Source organism: Protopterus annectens, chromosome 12.part0, assembly GCF_019279795.1.
Source record: "Protopterus annectens isolate FY-2018-M chromosome 12.part0, PAN1.0, whole genome shotgun sequence".
NCBI lineage: Eukaryota > Metazoa > Chordata > Ceratodontiformes > Protopteridae > Protopterus > Protopterus annectens.
This window is the reverse complement of record NC_056746.1, coordinates 268,426,379-268,452,879: the sequence shown is the minus strand read 5'-3', so window position 1 is coordinate 268,452,879 and position 26,501 is coordinate 268,426,379. Positions and strand designations below refer to the sequence as shown.

The 26,501-nt window shown below is 40.3% G+C and overlaps 1 protein-coding gene across 1 annotated transcript in view; it reads left to right on the top strand.

The window, feature by feature from the left end:
- Positions 1-24,311, top strand: part of IL21R (interleukin 21 receptor) — a 274,497-nt gene extending 250,186 nt beyond the window's left edge. Inside the window, exon 9 of the mRNA XM_044089327.1 lies at positions 22,697-24,311. Within this exon, the coding sequence (XP_043945262.1) occupies positions 22,697-23,605 (909 nt within the window). The 3' untranslated portion in view covers positions 23,606-24,311. The remainder of the gene's footprint in view (positions 1-22,696) is intronic.
- The last annotated feature ends 2,190 nt before the right edge of the window (positions 24,312-26,501 follow it).

Here is a 26,501-nt window from a genome sequence, read left to right as displayed (position 1 = left end):
TAAGTGAAAGGTTTTCATCAAGTTATTGGGAGTTACTCTTCTAATACATAGACCTCAATAAGATAACTATTCAGCTTGCAAATGATGTAAATGTGCCAATAGAATATAGAATATAGCTATAATAATAGTATACCTGAAAAAAGGCCCTGTACATGGTGGATTTAGTCAGTTAACTAAATAAAATGTACATTTGCAAGGTAAGTTAACTAAATAAAATGTAAATTTGCAAGTTAAGATATTGTTACCACACTTATCCTACAGACTCCACAATTAACCACACCAAACTAAATAGCATCCCTATAGAGCAATACATCCTTACCCACAACCAACACCTTGCTTACCCACACTATAAACTAACATTCAAAATAAACCATTATAGCTCTCAAAGACTAAACAAAATATTACACAAATTTAGCAAACACTACTCACACTTACTCAAAACACTCGCTAGGTGCGGTGACATACACCACACCCCAGGATATACATCACCTACCAAACCAGCTAAATACCCTTTACAATAGACCTAAAACATCTACCCTCTTCTTAAACATCAATTTAAGAAGCATACTCAATAAAATACATGACCTTCATGCTTTGCTTACCCTATACAAACCCGAAGTCACAATATTAACAGAAACATGGCTTAAACCAGAACACCACAATGATGAAATTACTGCCCCAAGCTACAATATGATTAGAAAAGATAGACTAGGAAAAAAGGGAGGGGGTGTAGCAATCCTCTTCCAAAATCACATCACCATAGAGCAACTAGACTACCATAACCCAGAAATCAAAGATGTTGAACTAATCCTTGGCAAACTAGAAATAAATCCCAATAAGCACATAATTATTGCAGGTGGCTACATCCCACCAGGCAATAACACAACTGTTATGGAACACCTACTTAACTGGCTGTCCAACTCCTTTCCACATGAAACCATACTACTAGGGGACTTCAATATAGACTGGACAAAATGTTCCAGCCACAATCCCTCTGCCTTACTAAACCTCCACAGGTTTACCCAAACCATAATAACTCCCACAAGAAATGACAAAGCATCCAAATGCCAATCAGCCTTGGACTGGATCCTAGTATCTGACCCCACTCAGGCTCACCTATTAGGCTGTCTCCCAGACAGCCTAAGTGGCCATCACTCAACCTACCTAATTAAGTATAAATCACAATCTGTCAACCAACCCATCCTCAGGGAAGTTTCCAATTGAAAAAGGTTTATAGCCACTAACTTCATCCAAGAGCTACAATGGGCCAACTGGGCCCACCTTAAACAACTAGCCCTAGACAAAGCCATTGAATATTTCAACTCAACCTTCCCAAACATCCTAAACCATCATGCACCTTCCCGAACCATTAGAATAAAAACTAACTATGCCCCATGGCTCACCAAGGACACCAAAACTAAAATGAAAGAAAGAGACAAAGCTTGGACACAGTATCAGAGAAATAAAACCTTATGTCTTAGAGAAAACTATCTTGAACTCTGAAACAAAACTAAAAAAGGCCTAATGGTTAAGGTGTTTGCCTTACAAACACAAGGTGCAGGGTTTGAGTCTCACAAGGGATAATTGGCTAGGCTTAAAATGGCTCGCAAGGGCAGTTAGCTTAGTACTAACCTATGAACTAGACAAAGCCAATTACTACAAAAACATGCAGGGAAAACATGCTCATAACTCCCGGAAATTTTGGGCCACATTAAATAGCATACTCTGCCCAGGAAAAACCACCACCCCATCCCCAGTGCTACTTAGCAATCTTGAAGACATTCCCACACAATTCAACAAATTCTTTACTGAAACTGTCCAAACCCTGGCCAATGCCCTATACAGTACCAGTAGTCCCACACTAACAAATACCCCCACCCTTCTCAACACTCAACCCAACATCCCTACTTTCAATCTCCACCCCGTGTCCACCAGGGTAATTTCTAAGCTCCTCAAAAAACTAAAACCAACCACACTAGCAGCAGATAAGCTTCCAACAGACTTCCTTCAGATATCAGCTGACGCCATAGCCTACCCAGTTTCTATTCTCATAAATAGATCCTCCTGGAAAACCTCACACATCATTCCACTACACAAAGGGGGAACTCCTTAGAGCTGACCATTTATCATCCAATTGCAATCCTATCACCTCTGTCCAAAATATTAGAAAGAGTGGTTCACACTCAACTAATGCAACACCTCAAAGATAACAACCTTCACTCTGCTTCACAACATGGCTTTAGACCATCTCACAGCACCACCAGAGCCCTCTTATCATTCCCGGATATAGTTAACCACCACAGAAACAATGGTCTGTTTGTATCCTCCATATTCTTAGACTTATCAAAAGCCTTGATATGGTTATCCACAGCATTATTCTCAATTGCTTGGATTAACAGCTACCTATCCGGCCGTCAAGAAACGGTTCTCTGGAAAGACCAACTATCCTCCCTATTGCCAGTTACCATAGGAGTCCATCAAGGGTCTATTCTCGGTCCCTTACTATTCTCCTTATATACTAACCACATCACTTTATCCTCACCCTCTATGTCAGTAGTACAATATGCAGATGACACCACCCTTATTTGCACTGCCTCCACACTACATGAACTTCAATCCTTAACCCAGAACTACTTCACCCTCGCAGAAACATGTTTCACCAATATCAAACTTCTTCTCGATCCCCAAAAAAAACAAACTTATTATATTTGGCCCAGGAAAATCACCACCCCTAGTAAACCAAGAACCACAAAACTACGAAAACTAAAACATGGGAAATAAGGCACCACAACCGAAGTAGAACTGCTGTAGTATAAAACGGAATTGCTGCCACACTCCAAAAGGAAATCCAGGGCCCATTAACGCTCCAAACCAAATTTATTGAGTAAAAACATAAACAAATAAAATCATCAGAACAACACATACTGCATGTGAATCACTTAAATATCATGCACAATGTAAATTAATGAGCCCATTAACCAATCAAATGCATGTGAATAAATTCAAAAACCACAACAGAATGAAAGGCAGCTAATGCAAATAATATTTAAACCTATATAAAACTATATAAAACTATGGAATATAGTGGACCCCTCCAAACAATGAGAATATATTATAATGAATATTCTGCAAAAAATGTAAATAAATATGTTGTTAAAATTCCAAGGACCATAATTGATATGTAAAAATTAATAAAATATGTATAAAAAATTATTATATAATATATATGTGGTATATTGACTTAATTTGTAATTATTATTTTTATTAATAATTTGTTATGTTTTAAAACCTGTTGAATGTTATATATCTATGTGCTACTTAAATAAATTCTGTAATGCAAGGTAAATGTAATAAGATAAATATATATATATATATATATAGGGGAAAAAGTAGTGTACTACTATACGAAAACTAACTGTGCCAATTTCATGCAAACAATACCATATATAATAATTTATATTATATCTATAAAGAAAACTACTATGTTATTTAAAAATATATATACATAGTTAGACCATATTTGGAATTAATAAGGGGATAAAAACCGATACGAACCTTAAATATGTACATATAAATAAATAAATAATTATAAAAAATTATATCAAAAATTATATATGTACACAATGTAATATATATAAATTCAACATAAAATATATAATTCACACATATATATATATTTGACCTATAGAAGTATATATATTTTGTGTAAAGATCTGTCCAATAATAAACATATTCAATATAGAGCAGAGTCCCATATGTTTGTATGTATATATACCAATACCTTACATATATACAACAGAACCATATAGTAAAACACATAAATAGTATACATAATCAGTTTAGCCATATGGTGAAATTAAGAAACTGTGTTAATGACCCTTAATATTATTTAACCATAAAATTGGCTTAATACTAATATATTCGTTAAGTCCGGGATATTGGTTAGCATTAAGTAATATCTGCATCCTCAATTCTAACAAATCCAAATTATATTTAGTTAACTTGCCTTGTAAATCCAAATTCTGGTGTATAACACCAAAAAACCTAAAATAATGTTTTTCATATTGATTTATATGTCTGGCAAGGGCATTAGTTAATTTTTTGTTTTTAATGTCCAGTAGATGTTCTTTAACCCTATCCCTCAGATGTCTACCACCCCTAAGTGATAGCTTCTCCATAAAATCCAAAGACAACACTCAAATCAGCCCTACCACACACACAAAACTGCTAGGTGTTGAAATTGACAACAATCTTAAATTTGACATCCACAATGCTCAAACCATCAAGAAGGTTAACAAAAAACTTGGACTCCTTTATAGGAATAAAAACTTTATGACTAATAACACCAAAGCAGCCATTGCAAGGATCCATCTCCTATCCATCCTCTTATATGCCTCCTCATCTTAACTAATCTCCAGCAAACCAACCTAAATAAAATAGAATCTTCTTACAACAAAATCACTAAATTTGCTACCGAATCCCCTTATAGGTCCCATCACTGTCTGTCACTTAAGCAAGTCAACTGGTTGGAGCTACCTCATATACTATTACTCAACCAACTATCTACTGCTCACTACTTTCCCAACCTAAACCCTGCACTACAGGAACTCATACAACCATACATCCCCACTAGAACTCTTAGATCCAGCAACCAAAACCTCATAAGTCATCAAGCATAGAAATGATGCTGGGAAATCCCTTTTTGCCAGCACCATTGCCAAAAAATGGAACACCCTACCAAGCCATACAACCTCTACCACCTCCACTACTCAGTTTAAAAAACTCTTGAAAAAACATTTTCAGAATAATTGGCTATGCTCATGCCATTCACCAGGCTAACCCTTAAAAAGGCAATTCCTCTGTACCCCAACTACTCTCACAGTCTGTTTCCTGAATACGTAATACTGCCTCTTTTTAGGTCTTTTAAGTAGATGTCTTTTGATACTCTATACCTCAATGTTTGACTTTTGTTTGAACTGTTAATTTAATGTATTCCATATTGTATGTATCATCTCCTTGTGTGTATGCAATGAAAGCTTTCATAACATGAAACAAATGTTCCATGTAATTTCCTGTTATTGTATGTATGTGTTGTTTGAAGCTTATCTCCCTGGGCCTCCGCTGAAAATGGACCTGTGTCCAATTGGACTTTCCCGGTTAACAAATGTAAAATGAATAAATAAATAAATAAAATAAAAAACTCATACAAACCATATCCTGCACATGACTGTGGAGAATTAACAACATTAAACATATTATTTTAACACCTGCATTGTAAAATAGACTTAACATTCCTTCATGGGCATTCACAATTAATAAAACAAGGCCAATATGTGCAACCACTGTTCAAAACTGAACTGAATGCTACATCACTCAAAATGATGGGTGACACACTCTGTGGGGTGTCACAATGCAGCACACATATGGCACTTGGAAATGGTCATAACTAGACTGACAGAATGGGATGAGATCAGGTAAACAGAGGTTAACACAGAAGAATCATTGCTAGGACAGAAGCGTGGGGTAAGAGGGTCCTGATAGTTGTTATTTTTTGTTAGGCTGAGACCCTGTTTTTTTCAGAAATGGCTAAGAATGGAGGGAAGGGTAGAAAGCTCACAATAAAAGGGGTGCAGACCTCTAAACTCTCCCTATTTTGTAGAAATGTTCCTATTTTAGGCCTGATTTACCACTGCACAGGATGTCCCTATTTTTTGGAGGTATACCCTATTTTGAGGCTTGATTTACCACCTTCACACAATTTTCTAATTTCCCTATCATCGCATGCAATTTTTGAAGCTGTATAGTACACAGAAAACCACACTATATGGCCAGCATTAGTGTCAACAATAATTTAAAGAAAGAGTACTCACCTCTTGCATCTCCACTTTTTGAAGCAGAAATAAATGACCTTGTGTGGTAGAATTTTGGAATACAGTTCATTAAAGACTACAGATTTTACACTGTCTCTGATAATGTGTTTATATTTTCTATTCATTTTTGTCACTCTATTTTTTAAACATGTTTTCTGTTTAGTATCCCACATTCTTACTGAAAGCGGGAAGAGTTATGTGCTATTTGGGATTCAAATTTTATGCCAATTTGATGTCCGGATTTTTGGATGGACATTCTTACTTTTCAAGGGCCTTTGTTCCTATTTTCAATGTGTACATGTTGAGAAGTTTGAATGGGTGCAAAATATACATACAGTGAAAAGTAGCAGAAGTGCATACCTAAGTGGACAAACATGCCATATTGTATGTATATTGACACAAGTAGGTGGGAATGAAGATGAATTTAACACATATACACCCATATACAATCATTTTAGTTTGTAAAACAAAATAAACCTTGTTTATCTCCCAAGAATGTATCGTAAAATTAAACACTTTCATACCAACAAAGTCTAGGACTTCTTCAGAATCTAATAAAACATAATGTTTAAAACAACATTAAACAATACAGTGATAGCAGTCACATATTTTCAAACAACCAATCATTAATTGATAGTGTAAAGTAAAAAAAGATGGAGAAGGATTCAAATCCCACATGCCTGATACAGGAAACAGCAGCAACATTACCCAACTATGCTACTTCATAAAGTAGCATACGGGAACAAAGTATTTATATAAATACACAAAGATATAACTATCAAGTACAGCTTGCTCAAAGTCACACAGTAGACAAATGGAATTGAAAGGGGTCAAACCCTATACTTTTGACTACAGTAAGTAGTGCATCAATATAGCACAGTGTTCTAATGACTGACATTATTGACTTACTGTAAACATCAGTAACTTTTAATCTTCAGTGATATATCAGAAAATGAAAAAGTGTGTAGATGGCTGACAGTTAGTGCAGAGGGTTAAGGCTCTAATCTCTGAAAGAGCTCCTTCCTGTAGTGAAGGGTTTGATTCTTTCTACATCCGTTTAACTCATTTTACCTACTGCATGAATTTGAGCAAGTCACTTAACCCGACAGTGCTCTTGATAATGGCAAAATAAATCTGTTTTAATCTAATCACTAGCTGGCAACTGCAAAAAGTGATCAGCTGAATTTCCTGTGCATAGTGAGAGACTCATTTACTTCAAAGTAGCAGTGCCTACAGGGTACAGGTAGAGGGAATTCAACAAAGCAGAGATTAGGAGTGATTTATTTACTTCAAAGCAGCAGTGAGTATAAGGTACAGGGAAAAGAAATTTGCCAAGGTACTGATCATACACACACAGCAGTGGTCTGCAGCCATCAAGCAGTAATTTAAAGCAGCCACCAACATCTGCAGCTAATTATTCAAGCCAACCCACTGGTTATGCTACATTCTGTAGTGTACTGCTTCCTGTACTGTGCTTTTAATTGGTGCTTGGAAAAGACCAAGACTTAATTCTGCAAGTAGCACTATAGAAGCAAATAAAATGAGTGAAGATTAAATTGTTTTGTCTGCTGGCCATGACCCCCCCCCCCCAAAGCTGTGGTCCCTGGGTGGCTGGCACTGTGTATTTGCACTGTGTTTGTGCCTGTGTAGAACTTCTAGCCAGTTCTGATGTATACCCACATAATCCTCCTCGCTCTTTTAGAGATAAAAGGCTAGGAGCTGGAAGTGGAATAAAGCTGTCAGAAAAGGCAAGTAGCATGCAACTGTTAGCCACAAATGGAGAGATATGTTTTTTGTGCCAATACTGAACAGAAGTGAGAGAGAGGAGTGAAGGTTTTCAGTATGAGATTCCTCCTCCTACATTATGAATCTACAACAAAAAAGGCTATAGACAGTATCTCATACAACCACCTCACTGAAATGGTGAAATGTACTCCATCTAAAGTGGCCTATCTACTCTAGAGCTCTAGGGACTAGCAAACAGTGGATGTGCCCAAGGTCTCTGTCTCAGAAGGGATGGGTTCAGCCACTGGGTGTAGCTGAATACCAGTAAAAGTGATGAATAAAGAATCACTTTGATCCTTCCAGAATGGAAAAAATGTGTTTTTTCCTGTTCTATTAAAGTATGAATAGATTGTTGTAATGAAATGTATTGTGTTACTGGGTGCTGATTGTGTTCATCTTTCCTATTTACATCTCATCAGACATAAAAATATCTCTAAAATATGTGGTTGTTTTTTATTGTATTTGTGTTTGTGTACTGCGCATGTTTACTTTTTCATCTCTTTGTTGTTTTTGCATCTTTCGGCTTTTTCCCGGTTAGGGGTCGCCACAGCAGAACTCCAGTCCGCTAATGATTGGCAGTAGATTTTTACGTGCTGGCTTGTCGGGCCTAATGCACAACCTTCAACGAAGGAACGCCCATTCACGCATGTCGCCACACAGAAGATGCTCTAACTGAGAATCGAACGGGCAACGTCTAACTGTGAGGTGGCAACGCTACCGCAGCACCACCACCGCAGCTACTTTTTCATCTCTTTGTACTCCACCAAAAAGATAACTTAATTTCAGATTTTCATAGAAATTGATTCCCGATCATATATACAGCCTGCTTCTTTCCATATTTTGGTGTTTGCTCTGAGTTTCCACCTGTCTTTATATCATATGTACTTATAAGTAGCCATCTTCCAGCCAATTTTCCTCAAAAACTGTGACATTTTAGAAAGGGTTGTTTTCAGCTCATGTAAATAGGCTTATCAGTCTGGTACGGTCTCTGAAATTTCAGCAAGGTCCATGTATAGAACAATCTTCCTTTAGTTGTACCCATAACACCCAACTCTGTAAGCTTATACTGCTGTAAATGATGATGTCCTTCTGTTCTCCTGTTGTAGTATTCTCAACACTTGGGTTCTCCTCTCTTGCTACCTGAATGTCTGGCCAGTATATAAAAGCTTGTAGTCACTGCTGGGAACGTGAGACATCTGTCATTGGCCTAGGGAATACGGGCCATAAAATTGATGTCAGCAGGTACCAGATCTCAGAACTTATCTGCCACCAGTCAAGCACCAGCTGTTACTGCCGTTGGATCAAAAATTCTCAGATAAGTACCCCATTGGGGACATTTCTTTTGATCACTGCATTGTGTGTAGGTTCATGTCATCCAGGAAGGGTAAGTGTAGGTGCAGTCATCAGATCCCCCATAAAGATGCCCATGAGCTTTGCCTTTTTTGTTTAGGGCCTATGCATGGCTATAAGTCCTGCTCCATCTGCCAGGCCTTTGTTCTGAAAATACTACGCAGCTGTCTGCATGCGTTAAATATTTACTTAGAAAACCAGCACCTTAAGTGCTTAGCTTTGGGTATGGAGGGACTGTCTGGTCAGCCTGTCAAACTGCCTAAGTAAAAGGCCAAGGATTTTAGGTCTGAGTCAGTAGCTGCACCTCTTCCACCCAACATACCTCCTGTGGCTAACATCAGCCTGGAGGAACGCTCAGTTGCTTCTGATATGGGTATAGTGGGTACCAGCATAGAAGCCACAGAAACCAGCATGGATGACACGTCTTCAGAGGTAAGGCAGACGTCGGCTACCAATGCTAAGGGGGAACCTCAGTTCATACTGGCTACTCAGACGGATCCATCCACTACTTCACAGGCTTCTGAATCCAGGCCTACCTTGGCCCAGATGCCCACTAGGCCTTCACTCAAAAGAAAAGAAAAGAAAAAAGGAAACATTTTCCCCTGCAATTTAGAGACAGCCAGATTGGCAGGCTTTTTTTCAAAGCCTATTTAATGCTTTTATGGCTCTGAGGCCTGCTACACCCTTAGCCTCCCCAGGCCTCCTCCTGTAATGAGTCCTAGACCTCAGACCTTGGACCCTTCCCAGCTTGAAGCTAAGGAATCCACTGACACTTCCTCAGAGGATTCCTCTCCTATGTTTTACAAATGCCATCTCCCCTTGGCTACAACTTCCCTGAAGACGAATCTGCAGAAACAGATTCCCCAAGCAAGAACCTTACCTTTGGGGAGACAATTTCAAAGATGAGGGAGCATTTCAAATAGGATTCCTCTGAAATGACTGAAGTGCAGAAGGAGGTACTATGTACCTCTTCAGACACTCCCCTGCCTCTTCAGCTATTCCTCCTGTATTACCTGTATTTCTGGATGCTTTAAATGAAGCCTCAATCAACACAGACTCCCAGCCTCCTGCTGCATGTAGGCCTGACAGATCCTACAAGGTCCCTGAAGGGGTCAAATTCTTGGTTAAGTGCCCTGCAGCAGACCCTGGCACTGTCTCTATGTCAGCAGAAAAAGCCTCCAAGATCCTTCCATCCTTCTCACTCCTCCCACCAGACAAAGACAGTAAGGCCATGGAACACCTTGGGAAAAAGGTCTATATACTTCTTCTACCCTGGCATTTAGGGCAATAAATTACCAAACCCACATGTCCAAATATGCCCTAGCCCTTTTAGGTAAGGCCACAAAACTTCTCAGTGAAATTCCAGAATCTCCAGCCAAAGCTCAGCTATCCAGCCTTATGTCTTTACCTTCACAGGTCACAAAGCACTCCATTAAGTGCAGTTATGATGCAGCAGAAGCCTCTGACAGGTCTGCTACATCTGCTTCTGTGCTCAGGAGATATTCCTGGCTTAGCTTACAGCTGCTTCTTGATGATATCAGGACAAAACTCTTACATGCACCCCTAGATAACTCTGCCCTTTTTGGGTCACAGGTGATGGAATTATTCAAAACTCTGCAACAAAAGGAGAAGGAGTTACTGGACCTCAAACACTTGTTTGTGTCTCATATCCCCAAATTCCAGAGAAATTACCTCTCAAAGACCCAATTCATCAGGAAGTACTCTGCGCCCCCTCCTCCTTCTAGGAGCAGAAAGACTGCCAGGAAGCAAGCCACTCCTTCCTGGCCTGCACAGACTCCAGCACAGAAGTCTCAATTCTAAGACAGGGCAGGTAGTCTGTGAACCCCTGCCATCATTAAACCAACCCCTTGACTCCATCCCCCTATCCCTAAGGCCCTCTCACTGCCTCCCTGCATGGAAAAACATCACCCACAGACAGGTGGGTCTTGTCCATCATACAAATGGATTATTTTATGACCTGAATCACAACCCCCTTCCTTGAGAGGCATTCCACAGCCCTCCAAAGAAAAACTTCCATTTTTCAGCCAGTTATAGACAACCTTATTGCCCAGAGAACAATTCAACCTGTCCCTATGCCAGAAAGGGGAAAGGGTTTCTACACAAGACTTTTTCTAGTCCCAAGAAAAGATGGTCCCTGGAGACCAATTTTAGATCTTTCCCATCTCAGCCTCTTTCTGCAGGTGCCCACCTTTCGAATTTTCACTTTGCAGGCCCTCTTCCCCTTGATCTTTCCTCAAGGGTTCTTGGCCACCTTGGACATCAAGGATTTCTACTTACACATCTCAATAAGGCCTAGTTATATGAAATATCTGCACTTTTCTGTGGCCTCCTCACATTTTCAGTTCTGTGCCTTGCACTTTGGACTTTCTACAGCACCATGGGTCTTCACAAAGTGCTTGACACCTGTGGTGGCCTTCTGCAGGACCCTGGGGATTCAAATTTTCCCTTACCTGGATAGGTTCATAGGTTCATAGGTGTGTACTAGGCTAACAGCCCTGGGACCTTTACAAGCCTAGCCATAGGATTACCCTGGCATAGTGCCACCTGACCTTAGTTCCCAGTGCCTCTGTCGAGTAGAGCCAGTGGTGTTATCCTCAGGGTGAATTTTCTGTTTCCCGTGCACTCATCAAGATTTCTCCTGAAGAGGGTCAGCGAGGTGCTCTGCTTGACATGTATGGGAAGTCTGTTCCACAGCATGGGCAGTCTCTGGGTTATGAACCTGTCCCTCCATCATGTTCTGTTAATTATGGTAATGAGGTTGAGGTCTCTGGAGCATGTGGTGTGGAGGGAGTGGGATTTCTTTAGATGTAGCATTTCTAACAGAGCTGGGTCAGACATGGCTTTGTAAGTCAAGCAGAGATCACCCCTAAGTAGGCAATATGAGACAGAGAATAGTTGGGTTTTTTTGAGTCTGTCCATATAGGACAAGTGTTTGAGGCCTAGGATCCTCTTTGTTAGGTACTTTTGTGGCCTCTCCAGTTGTTGCAAGTGTCTAGTGAGGTACATGCCAAATGGGTCATTGTACTCAATGACTGGCCTAATGCGGGAACAGTAGACGGAGACAATGACCTCTTTCTTCCTGGATGCAAAACCCTTAGTAATGAGATGTGCCACATAGAAGGACTTTCTGACCACAGTGGCAATGTGGTGATCAAAAGAGAGGTTGCTGTCAACCTGTGTTCCCAGATCTCTTATAACATGTTCTGTGTTCAGTGGACTAACATCAATATGGTAATTTATGGGAACCAGGTTTTTCCCAAAAAGGATGACAACACTTTTTTTGGCATTGAGCTTAAGGCCATGGTTCTGACACCAGTCATTGGTCACAGTGAGGCCATTCTGTAGAATGTCAACATCACTTGGGGAGTTAATAATAGCTCCCAGCTTGCAATCGTCTGTGAACTTTGTCAGCCAGAGTCCCTTCTTGTTGGCCTGGACTTCAGAGAAGTAGACACCAAGCAGGAGAAGACCCAGGACCGAACCCTGTGGGACTCCACTCATGACTAATCAGCAGTCTGACTTGGAGTCAGCTACTTTGACACTGTGAGTTCTATCTGTGAGCCAGTTTGCAACCCACCTAGAGCTATGGGGGTTGATGCCAGACTTAGTGAGTTTTTGTATGTTTCCTGAGTGGGGAATGGTGTCAAAAGCCTTGGCCAGATCAAGGTAGGCTGTATGAACCACCTTGCCTTCATCCACAGCTCTGGTGACTGACTCAAAGAAGTCGACCAATTTGAGCAAGCATGATCTACCCTTCACAAAACCAAACTGTGTGGGATCCAGAGTTTGGAGATTCCCTATAATCTTGTTTATTAGGTCCATGATGATGCATTCCATAGCTTTGCATATCAGACAAGTCAGGCTAATGGGGCAATAGTTCCCAGGGTCTGTAGTCACTCCTCCTTTGTGGAGAGGAATAACTGTAGCAGTGCGCCATTTGGCAGGGACAAAGCCTAAGGCGAGGCTGTGATTGAACAGAGCACACAGGTGAGGTGACAGTTTACTCTGTAGTTCATGTAGAACACAACCAAGGATATTGTCAGGCCCCATAGAAGCAGTATTCTTGGCCTTGGACAGTGCTGTTTTAACCTGTGCAGCAGTAATAGTGGCTGCCTGACAATCTACTGGTATTGTGATTGGTCCTTTGGGGGGGGACGGGGGTAAAGTTGGCACTGAATCTGTCGGCCAGTATACTGGCAATATCTGTTGGCTTGGTATAGGAGCTACCATTGTGCAGTAGCACAGAGAAAATCTGGGTATTGCCATGGGGATTCTTTGCATAACTATAGAAGGCCTTGTGGTTGTCCTTACTATCTGCTGCAATTCTGTTTTCATGCCTAGCTTTAGAGGATTAGATGAGGGATCTCAACTTTTTCTTGAGGCAGATAAGGGAGTTTTTCCAGTCTTGGGACTTCATCTTATTCCGCATCAGTTTCCTCCTTCTGTTGTAGAGTTTGTTTATGGCAGGGGACCACCAGACTGGCTTACTTTTTTTGGAGGAGAGTGTCTTGGTTCTATTGGGGTATGGCGAGATCCATGCATTTGTCTACGTGTTCGTACAGTGCATTGGTGTATGATTCTGCAGTCATGCAGCTATTCTCCATTTACATGGGTGCCGTAAAATTAGCCACCTCTGCTTTTAGGATCCCAAAATTAGCTTGGGAGAAGTTTTTCATGGTGGTTACCTTTGCTGGGGGTGGGGGTGGGTGGGAGGGATGTGGATTTCCAAGGTGATTAGTTTGTTGTTGTATCTAACCAGAGAGGAGCTGAATATTGGTGTAGAGCACCGGTCGCCCATGTTAGTAATGACCAGGTCAAGGATGACATGCTCATCCAGGCAGACTGCACAGAATCTCTGCAAAGCCATTTAAAAACAGTAATTTCACTCCTTCAAGCACTGGGATTCAAGATAAATCATCCCAAGTCCAACCTGACCCCCTCTTAAGACCAGGTTTTCCTGGGGTGCAGGATAAGAATATATGTCATGAGGGCCTTTCTGCCACCCCCAAAAGATGGAAAGTTTAAAGCAGTACCTACTTACTGTCCTCCAAGTGACAGACTTGACTGCCAGGCAGTACCTCAGATTTTTGGGTCACATGGCATCGACCATTCCCATGTTACCATTTGCAAGGCTCCACATGAAGAAGCTACAATGAAACCTAAGGTCTATATGGACACAACACATGTCCTCTAGAGTACAAAATCCCTTTCCTTCCTTGCCTGAAGAAAGAGATTCAATGGTGGGTGGGCCAAGTGAGCTGCAACCTAGGACTCCCCTTACAGCCCCCTTACAGTGCAGGAGATGTATTTGGATGCCTCGGATCTGGGATGGGGAGCAGCCATGGATTCTCTGAGATTCCAGGACACTTGGCTGGTCTTGTTCACATAGGAACATATCAATATCAGAGAGATGAGAGCAATTTTGTTGGCCTTAAAGGCCTTCCAACATATGCTGAAACAGGGCCCACTAAAATTGTTCACAGACAACACTGCAGTTCTGTGGTATGTGAACAAGCAGAGGAGAACAAAATCCTACTTGTGATGCAGAGTAGCTCTCCAAGTCTGGGAGCTTGCCACAAAACAGGGAATCACACTTCAAGCTGTGTATATCCCTTCAGAAGAGAATACACAGGCTGACACATTGAGCAGGTCCATATCACAGTCCCATGAATGGATGCTCCACAGGGATGTGTTCTTGGACATAGTCCACAAATGGGGGTATACCTCAGATAGATCTGTTTGCCTCCCCTATGAACAGACAACTTCCGTCCTTTTGCACCAGGCTGCCCAATCCTCTGTCAAGGGCAATGGACGCCTTCTCAATCTCTTGGAAAGGGATGTTTCTGTATGCATTCCCCCTTCCCACTTCTTCAGATAGTCCTGCTGAAAATATATTTATTTATTTATAGGTTCATAGGTTTAAGATTTAAAATTCAACAGGACAAACCAAAAATATTGTTGGTGACCCCTTTTGCCAAGACAGCATTGGTTCCCCCTCCTTCTGCATTTAGCCGGGGGCAATCACCATAAGTTACCTTGCAGAGTGGGCCTTCTCACACAGGACAGGGAATCCCTAATGCACCCACTCCTACAATCTCTGAACCTTACCCTGTGGGTGATAGAATTCTGATCCCTTACAGACACCTTTACAATGAGGACTTGCTCTCAGTCCTGCAGGAGGCAAGGAAACCTAATACAAGGAAATCTTATATGTGTCTAAATGGAAAAGATTCTCCTTATGGTGTCTACAAAGACAGTTGGACCCTTTCCAGGGTGTTGTCCTTTTGATACTGTCACACCTGTGTGAACTCTTGCAGTTAGGCTTGGCGTACTCCTCTATTAATGCCCACCTTGCTGCTATTTCAGCTTGTCTGCCTCTGGATCCCTCACTGGCTTCTCGATTGCCTACAAAGCTGTTCTTAAAGGTAGTTCTGTATCTCAGGCCCCCCAGGAAACCCATTCCTCCACCCTGGGACCTGAATTACATTTTGAAGAAGCTTGCGGTGGCTCCCTGAAACACTGCACTTGGAAAACAGTACTACTAGCTGCTCTGACTTCAGCTGGAAGAGTATCAGAGTTACAGGCTCTCATGGCCATCCCTCCTTTCCTCATCTTTTGCAAGGATAGGGTAACCCTTAGGACCAACCCTTCCTGCATACCCACGGTGGTCAATGAACTATCCTTAAACCAAGCCATTCACCTCCCCACCATTTTTGCTCACCCTCAGGGTGACAGTGAGAGAGTCTCATATTCCCTTGATGTGCATGGACAGCTTAGCTTCTATCCAAACAAAACCAAACATATCAGAAAATCAGACCAATTGTTTGTCTCCTTTCATCCCAGAGCCCTGGGGAAAGCTGTGACAAAGCAGACAATTTCAGCCTGGATTTTCAGAGCAATTTCCTTCTGCTATGCATACCATGGGAAATCCTTAGGGTAAAAAAATCAAAGCACACCCCACTAGGGCTATGGCTTCATCTGGAGCTTTCTTTAAAGGTTTGAACACTGCCACAATTTTAGAAGCAGCTACATGGACCTCTGTCCACACCTTTATGAAACATTACAAATTGGACAACATTTCCAAATCCATGGCTGGATTTCCCAAGGCAATCCTGCATGGATTTATAGAAAATATTTCCAAGCCATCACCCTCTTCTTCCCAGTGAGCTTTGGCACTCACCCAAGTGTTGAGGATACTGTAAAATGAGAATAGGAGGAGACAGAATAATTATGTAAAATCTTACCATAACCATATATGTCCTTTTCTTCCATGTTGCAGTACCCCCCCCCCCCCCACCTTTCCCTCTTCTTCCCTTTACTGGATGGCATTGGACTTGCACAGTTTCCTAGGACTGGAGTCTGAATGGAGTGCTCAGTTCTGAGGTCCAGTATGTGCCCACATTCCCTAGGCCAACATCAGACATCCCAAGTCCCTAGCAGTGACTATAAGCTTTTGTGTAGTAGCTGGACGTTAGAGTAGCAAGAGAGGAGAACCCAAGCGTTGAGAATACTGCAGCATGGAAGAGAAGGACATCTATGGTTATGGTAAGATTTTACACAACTATTCTTTCTTGGTACACTGCATCAGTCAGCTGGCTATTCCCTCTCTGACTCCATAAACACAACCATAAAAACTCTCAGTAAAGTGCAGCATAAAGTAGGCAGCTTGCAGGTGTTCTTGTTCCCTCTGCTCTGTAACTCACTTTATATTACAGACCACTACATGTACAGCTACTTTCTTTTGTTGTTTCCACAGTTATTTTACTACACCCACAGCCACACCCTAAAACAAATAGTGTAACTTAGCATAACTTTGGAAGATTACATAATGTGTCAGTGTAACACATTTGTAAACTGGCTAGCACCCCTCTTTATAAATTTATGTTTCAAACTAGCCATCTTTGGATTGGTGCTTCCCTTACAAATGGATTTAACTGAAAATATAGTTTGTCATTATGAATGATCAGGGATATGCATTCCAAAGCATGAGAACTTCAGTCTAAAAGTTATGCAACTGGACTGAGTATTACAATTTCCAAAACAATTTAGGTGGGGGATAGGTATTGTAAAACCATGACATCTCTCCAGTAATCAAAGTCATCCTGCAGACTTTTGCAACTGTCCACATGTATGCCCTTCTTTTAATGATGTTTACATTACTAAACAAATATAATCCAGTTTTTATTTCTCTGTCACACTCAGTCTGTCTGCACTCTATAGACCTACCTCAGAAACAGGCCTGGAGTGTTTTTTTGGGAGACACAATATTATTTTGTTGTCTATTACTAAGCTTATCTTTTTTTCATCTAGTTTCAGGTGATGGCACTTGACTTCTCTAACTAGCGAAGGACTGGTGGGGGTACATTACAACAAGAATCTTTGTCCAGGCCTATCTATCCATGAGATGCCCTTTTCCCATGGTTCTAACTCATGGTGGCAATGATAGTGCTGGAAAAGGCCAGAACAGATAAAAATCAAAGACATTCCCTCTCAAATGCCATGTGGCTCTTGTAACATATAGGAGCTTTGTATAGTAAGGGTAAGATGGAGGGAACATTTATAACAAAGAAAATATAGCAGACATTCATAATAAAATGCATTATTTTAAGGAATCTCATATAATACCTATAAACATTAGTTATAAAATAATCAGCAAAAGCAAAACAAACACCATCATCATCATAATAAAGTAGCATCATTGCCATCAGTCTCTGAATTTTGATCAGATAATATTTTATCCATCATGTTATCATTTAAGGGCAGCAGACTGATTCAGTGGTCACTACCATCTCAGTGCTCTTGGTTCTCTGTTCTGGTTTCCTTCTGGGGTAGCTTCTTTGCAGAATATCCATGATCTGCCTGCATGTGCTTGGGTTTTGGCTAGGCTTTTCAGTTTTTACTAACCTCCAAATGACAAAATGATAGGTTAAAAGGCTGTTCTCAAATTACCCATAGGTGTGTGTGTGTGTGTGTGTGTGTGTGTGTGTGTGTGTGTGTGTGTGTGTGTGTGTGTGTGTGTGTGTGTGTGTGTGCATTTGTGTGAGTGTGTCTGTGTATGTGTAGTGGTGTACCATTGTGTTATACTATTCGATGTCACCACTTTTTACATTATCGCACTATCCTCCTCAGCACGTCCATTACCACAGCTGTGCATGAATGCAGAATGTAAGTTTTGATCTGGCATGGTTATGCTCTTGCAATGATCCAACATAACTTATCTTCCTGTCCCCCATAATTTTCTGCCCATCTCCTATATAAAATTTACTAATCATACTGATGTCCTCCCAGCTTCCATTTACTGTTTTCTTACTCTAATTTCATATCTAAGATGATTTTTCACCTACCTACCTACTACCTAGGGTTTTCTTCTGTTTTCACTCTACACTTGTCCTCCCCCTACAACTATCTTCCTGTCCTGCCTCATAACTGATTGTTCTCTAATATCTTCTTGTACTCATATACATCCTCATTATGCTGTCTTTATTTATAACTTGTTGACATATTTGTTCTATGTATATTTTGTTTTCCAATTAGCTTGTATCACCTGTAAAAACTTGGTTATTTTATGTTAGCTATCTCATGTTTAGCTTGTTTAATCCTGTAATCATTGACAATTTTATCTACTGTATCTTCTATTGTAATATTGGAGCTTTTCTCTTCGGATCTCCACTGAAAAGGGTCTCTGCCCAGTCAGACTAACCCGATCAACAAATGTCAAATAAATAAATAAATAAAGAGATGTATCCTTCATTCATGATTATGAACATTATTTATAAATATTAAGCAGCTTATTTTTGAAGTAGAAAGGTTTGAACCATACAAAATTACAAAATCAACAAAAAATAATATATTTTAACACTTCCATGAGACGGTGGGCATGTTAAATTCGATGTTACTAACTACAGCTGGGATTTAATGTAAAGAACTGTAAAGTCATGCACTTGGAGGGATCCCACTATAAACCACGGACTGTAGGAGTAGAACTATAGTGCAAATAAAATGACAAAGATTCTGGAAATGATTCTCACTAATCATGCAACACAGTTGAGCAGCATGTAATGAAGGCCCTGTGGACATTGTATTGCATAATGTAGAGGGTGGAATAAAAACAAAGTAAGTGGTCTTACTGAACAAGACACTGGTAAGGCCTTATATGGAATAATGAACAAATTCACCCCAGGGATCACGTCAGTCGCCCTGCTAGACAGGGGTGCAGGAAAGTAAATAATGTGGGAAGAAATAGCCAGGGAGTTGTTATGGCTAGGCTTGTATAGGCCCTAGGGCTGATAGCCTAGTACCAACCTATGAACCTATGAACCTATGAAGTCTTACAAAAGTGAGGACATCAAAGTAGTGTATTAAACTGATGGGGGGATGAGGAGGAATATGAAGGCAGAAAGCAATGGGCACACATTGTTTGGAGGACAGAATGACTTGGGGCATGATATGAAATCACCACATTGTCAGAAGGAGAAGACAGGTTGAATATAACGGGTCCAAGTCTAAGTCGACAAGGAACTGTTATGCAAAGGCATTGGTGAGATCAGAATATTGGTATGCCAGAGATTGTATAATGTATGTCTACAGAGCTGGAGCTTTTCTCCCCGGGCCTCCACTGAAAAAGGACCTGTGTCTAGCTGGAATTTCCCAGTAAACAAATGTAAATAGAATAAATAAATAAAATAAACAGAAGGGTCTTAAGAAATTTGAAACTACTAGAACATATGAAGGGCAGGGCATTTACACTGGGGTCATTGCAACAGTCAGATGGAAAAATGTTCTTTCAGGTCCATCAGCTTATCAAAAGGTATGCATGACATCAGCAGAACGTGGTGGTATTCATGCATATCATACATTCCAATGACTCAAAAGCAGCCCCAAAATGGTTACCACTCAAGTTAATAGACCTCTTCCACTTTGGCCTCCAGATTACCTCACCTGCTGCACCCCACCAGGCTGTTATGGGCAATATATCACAAGGATGTCTGCTTGAAGTAAACCAGTATGGCAACATAGCTTCAGTGCTGTGGAGGTTGTGCACATGACCTGTCCAGTGGTATTTGATACCTGCTCAGGCCCATTCTCTAGTAAAGACAATTTCCTTCAACAGTCCACCAAAGGTGTAAATATGTAGAGTGTCTGTGCTGTGGCCGTTGGAGTTAAAAGGTGTGACTGTGCTCTAGCAGCATATACTGCCAGCACCAGCATGTGCTGAAACCTAAGCAATGCTTACATTATTTAACTCAGAAAACTGAGCAACCTTTCGAGGCACAATCTCATTTATGTGCATTAAAACTGCCATTGCGGAAAATGTACTATTTAAGAAGGACAATATGATGTGAAGCAAAACAAATGAATGAAATTGATTTCCATGCATTTTGCCAAGGAATCTATTTTTTAGATGCAAACAGCAGTGAAAACAGTGATTTCATTGTATTTCAGCTTTCATAAGGGGAAATATGTATAACTTTACATACCAAGATATCTCACAAAACCATGAAAAAAAATACTTAAAGATGCAGGTATGCCACTTATTTTTGTAAGCCACAAATTTAGTGGTTTTACCTATTGATGCATATTATCACTTTCCTTTACGTAGGTAAAAAGTGTCAGAATGGTTTTAAGCAAGGTCTTTACGTGTCATCTACGGTCACTGCACGTAGGTGAGAAAATGAAGGTTCTAAGCAGACCACACAAATGAATGCGTAATGCCTGTCACAGTTAAATGAAACTATGACTAACAAAATGACAGACATCAAAACAAGATTAGATGAGAAATCAAAGTATATAATATGCAACTCAAAAACCTTCATGAAGATATCTGCATGTAAGCAACTATCCTACCCGCACATTTTTGGAAGTGGAGGATACAGATATGAAAGAAAGTGACTTTTGAATAACCTAATCTGAACATCTAAGGCCACATATAAATAAACCCTTTTAAATGTTAGTACTGATCATTAATGTTAATACATTTTATATACCTATTAAACAAGCATCACATATCTATGCATTGCATTTATCTTCATTATTTTTCCTCATTATGCTGCTCTTAAGAAGTCACTTGAAGGTCTACATTGTCTGTTATTCTGTTTGGCCAGCTCTTTTATTTTTCAGAGTGGCAAGACATGTTGATTTATGACAATACCTTACCTGCAGTGTCTACATTATTGCTTCTTGTTTATGAATATTTTGACATGGATTGTGCTAATTCTTTATTCGAGGTGCTACCTTAAGAACAATGTTTTATGTACACTGCTGCTTTTCGGGTACTGCTTTTGGTGATATTACTTCTTTATCTGCACTTTGCATTTATGGTACATTGACTTTACACAGGATAATGTTTCATGCATTTTGTTTATATGAAGGCAATGCTTTATACATGTTTTGGCTGCTACTTTACCTATGTTTTACATTCTTAGAACACTGACTACAATGCCTTTATTGAGATACAATGTTGAATGTACCAACTTCCTATGTGTTTATAATTGCCCTGCCTATGTAGCTTCACTCTTGTGCAGTCTCACAAGCTGGGACCTGAAAACTCTGAAAACAAGCATACTGCAATAACTCAGCTTAAAAAATGTCTTCATAATGGCTGATATGTGTATTTTGCACGTGTCGCCTCTGGTGAAACTTATTGTTAAGAAAAAATTGACTGTTTAGTCCCTTTCTCTGGTCTACTGAATACCTTCCATCTCAAGCTATACATTCATGTTAAATGTTAACATTAGTTGATGTTTGTCTTTTCGGCTTTTCCCGGTTAGGGGTCGCCACAGCGGAACTCCAGTCCGCTAATGATTGGCAGTCGATTTTTATCATGCCGAGTTGCCAGCCTGATGACCAACCTTCAGCGAAGGCACACCCATTCATGCATGCCTTTAGGAGGCCACTGGACCCCGGGGAGGACATGCAGACTCCACACAGAAGGCACTCCAGCCGAGAATCGAACAGGACAACCTCTTGCTGTGAGGCAACAACGCTACCGCTGTGCCACCGCGGCTAAATGTTAACATTAGTTTGTTTGTGTCTTTCGGCTTTTCCCGGTTAGGGGTCACCACAGGGGAACTCCGGTCCGCTAATGATTGGTAGTTGATTTTTACGTGCCAAGTTACCAGCCCTGATGCACAACCTTCAATGAAGGTACGCCCATTCATGCATGTCTCCATGCAGAAGACGCTCTAGCTGAGAATCAAACCGGACAGCGTCTTACTGTGAGATGACAACGCTACCGCAGCACCACCACTGCAGCATGAAGTGATAGGATGCCTAAAAAACAGTGGGGTATGCAATCTCTCTGTAAAATATATTTAAATATGTATATCTTTTAACACAATTATTTATCTCCTTGGTCTGCAAATATGGAAAACAGGGTAACATTACTTTTAAACAATACAACTGTAAAGGTTTGTGTCCATGAGTTTGTGTTTAGAAGTTCCTTGCTATTGTTATTCAGTATTTCATACAATATTTGTAGCTTGGTTGTACTATTTTTGCTATTATGTTCAAGTTTTTCTATAAATTATGCAAGTATATGACTAGTGAAAATGAGGTATAAGAAATATGACACTTTCTATTTGCAGGAATAATATTTGCTATCACCTTCTGTTTAAAATGAATAATTTATGATGAAGATAAAAGTCTAAAGATATATTTTTATTTTTTTGCAGAACTGGGTTGGCAATACTCACTGTGATGTGACCACATATGAATTATCCAATAGAAGTAATGCATTGCTTGAAATCTTAGATGTGAACAACAGATCATCCACAGCAAAACCACTTTCAATACCTAATCTGAAAGACTGGGACATGTACAGGAAGATGAAGTTACAACATTTTACTGCTGGTAGTCAAAACCACTGCCGGTCATTGTGCTCACCTTGCAACATGAAAGACCAGTCTTATGGATGCATATCTATTGATACAGTCACTGTGACAGATGAGGTCATGTCATGTCGTCCTGAATGCAACTGCATTAGTGGTCAAAGGAAGAACAGACCCTACACTAGTGACTTTTACAGTTGTGGGATTCCAAATGAAAGTGCAAGCCATTCCAAAAGTGATTCAACAGCAAACAGTTTAGGTAAGAAGAATGCCTTAATTTACTCAAGCTGCACACCAAATACTGGTGCATATGGCCATATAAATGGAACAAAGCTTGAAGAAGTGGAGGCCTTACTGGAAAATTCAAATGTCAACATATTACATCTTTCTTGCCTGAATATTGGTGATATGAGAGAATGGGAACCAGAAAGTCCCACAGGTCATTTTCCTGATACTGAAAGTGTGTCTTATAGTGAAAGATCATTGGATTCCTTTTCAGCCAGTTCTGGAATGGAAGGAAATGATGGATACCCTCGCATAAATTTGGATTTAGATACGATAGATAGTGGTTTTGCAGACTCTGATTGTGGAAGTCCAGTTGAAACAGAATTTGGCATTCAGCCCCAGGCAGATTTAGAATTGACAGACAGCTCCTCATTGGAGCTTGAACAGTTGGAAGAATATCCGCGGACTTACGTAAAGCAGTGGATTGCCAAAAGTTCTGACGTATCACCTGTCTCAGCTAATAGCTAGATGAACATGGACTACTATAAACATTTTTTTAATTAGTTGCCACAGAATTCTAAGGGTTAACATGCTGTGACTTGTACAAAAGTGTAAAAATTGCATGCCAATAAGTAAGAGCTGGTCTGGAGAATACAGAGTAGTAATTCCCCGGTCATTCTGAGCAGACATAGTAAACATAATATTTATAAAATTCAAAGGCAGATCTTGTTTCTGACTTTTATGATACTTGTATGTTTTTTGGGATTAAGTATCATAGACAAGTATCCAAATTAAGATAATTCAAATAGGTTTGCAGTTTAAATTAAATCAGAAACACCTGCGGCATGGAATGTCTTCAGCATTATACAAATGTGGCAGTAAAGGAAAACAGAAAAAAAATTCACTTGCAAGTTACTATCATTGTTATATTTCACAATGGCATTCACTTCAAGAATGAACACTGCGTCACAAAAATCTAAATTTTAAATAGAAACATTTACTATTGTTTCACAAGCAAGTAGCATTAGTAAATCAACATTATTGCATTTTAGACTTTATTGAGAATTACTTGAAATGCCAATATTATGCATATTGTCTCAAAATGCAACTATGTTTTAAGAAAATGGAACTTTTTAAATACTTTATCTTCTTTTTATTTGTGGTGAGCATTTATTATTTTTCAACCAGGCATACCTCTCATCTGTCCAGATTTTCACAAAATGCCCATATTTGTACTTCATATTTTTGGTCTGTTCATCATACAAGTCATGTTTTTTTGGCAAATCACTGAAGACTGAAGTCACTAAATAATGACATATACATTTAAGTTTCAGACGTCATATCCTTCATAAAAAATGCATGCTAATTCACCCACTTTTTAATATTATAAGAACAATATTTAAAGTATGTCCCTATTTTTGGGCCTTTGTCCCCCCTGTTATTTTCGTGTTTGTCCAAAGTTTTTGTGCTAAGAGGTTGAGAGGTATGTAACCAGGTAGCTCAATTGACCCATTGCTGATCATTTTTAGCCAGGACTTGAAGAAAATGCAAAACATACTTACACGAATAAGAGATTACAGCACGAAAACAAAAGCAAAACTTAAAGAACAAGCCATCAGCTGTTGAGGATTCATCTGAACTGTTCCACTCTAAAGCAATGCATTCCTTTTTGATTTTATGCCTCTGTGTGTATGTCTGGCACCACCTGTTTGGTTATAGCAGGACTACTGAATTTGTTTGACTAGTCATGCAGTCTAGGGACAGAATGCCATTTATTGCAGTAGAAAAACATTATCATACATTTTTTGTGAGACCATATTATTTTAAAACTAGATTGTCCCCTATTTGTATTACTGTAGTTACCTGAATTCCATAGTGTATATATTTTTTACAATCATTATAGGCATTTCACTGCCTCGCCAACTACTTCTATCTAGTAGATAAATAAGAAGGTGTATTCCATGTCACAGTGGAGTCAACAATATTGCACCAAGAACCTTAGTGGTAGTGCAGGACATCTGTCCTTGAAAACATTTTTTTCTAGTAAGGTGAATGAGGAAACTGTATGCCAGTAGACAATGTGTTAGACTGAGGAAGCGCATATCTAAAATGCTGAAAGAAGATACACTGGTTAGATGTTCACAGTCAGGTTACCTTTCTGTGTGGAGGGGTGGGGGAGGGGGCAGGCTCAAGCTCATGAGGTCAAGGGTGGTGATCTAGATATTATGCACAGACAGGAACACAGCACTAGGCTAGGATAGGTTACCTGAGAGAGGATATGAATGAGCAAGTCCTGGTGTCGCTATCATATTACCCGCTAGAGGAGGACAAGCAAGTCCTGGCATCGCTATCATATTACCCTCTAGAGGAGGACAAGCAAGTCCTGGCATCGCTATCATATTACCCTCTAGAGAAGGACAAGCAAGTCCTGGCATCGCTATCATATTACCCTCTAGAGGAGGACAAGCAAGTCCTGGCATCGCTAACATATTACCCTCTAGAGAAGGACAAGCAAGTCCTGGCATCGCTATCATATTACCCTCTAGAGGAGGACAAGCAAGTCCTGGCATCGCTATCATATTACCCTCTAGAGAAGAACAAGCAAGTCCTGGCGTTGCTATCATATTACCCTCTAGAGGAGGACAAACAAGTCCTGGTGTTGCTATCATATTACCCGCTAGAGGATGACAAGCAAGTCCTGGCGTCACTATCATATTACCCTCTAGAGGAGGACAAGCAAGTCCTGGTGTTGCTATCATATTACCTGCTAGAGGAGGACAAGCAAGTCCTGGTGTCACTATCATATTACCCTCTAGAGGAGGACAAGCAAGTCCTGGCGTCGCTATCATGTTACCCTCAAGAGGAGGACAAGCAAGTCCTGGCGTTGCTATCATATTACCCTCTAGAGGTGGACAAGCAAGTCCTGCGTTGCTATAATATTACTCTCTAGAAGAGGACAAGCAAGTCCTGGCATTGCTATCATATTACCCTCTAGAGGAGGACAAGCAAGTCCTGGCATCGCTATCATATTACGCTCTAGAGGAGGACAAGCAAGTCCTGGAGTCGCTATCATAGTACCCTCTAGAGGAGGACAAGCAAGTCCTGGCATTGCTATAATATTACCCTCTAGAGGAGGACAAGCAAGTCCTGGTGTTGCTATCATATTACCCTCTAGAGGAGGACAAGCAAGTCCTGGTGTTGCTATCATATTACCCTCTAGAGGAGGACAAGCAAGTCCTGGCATCATTATCATATTACCCTCTAGAGGAGGACAAGCAAGTCCTGGTGTCGCTATCATATTACCCTCTAGAGGAGGACAATCAAGTCCTGGCGTCGCTAACATATTACCCTCTAGAGGAGGACAAGCAAGTCCTGGCATCGCTATCATATTACCCTCTAGAGGAGGACAAGCAAGTCCTGGTGT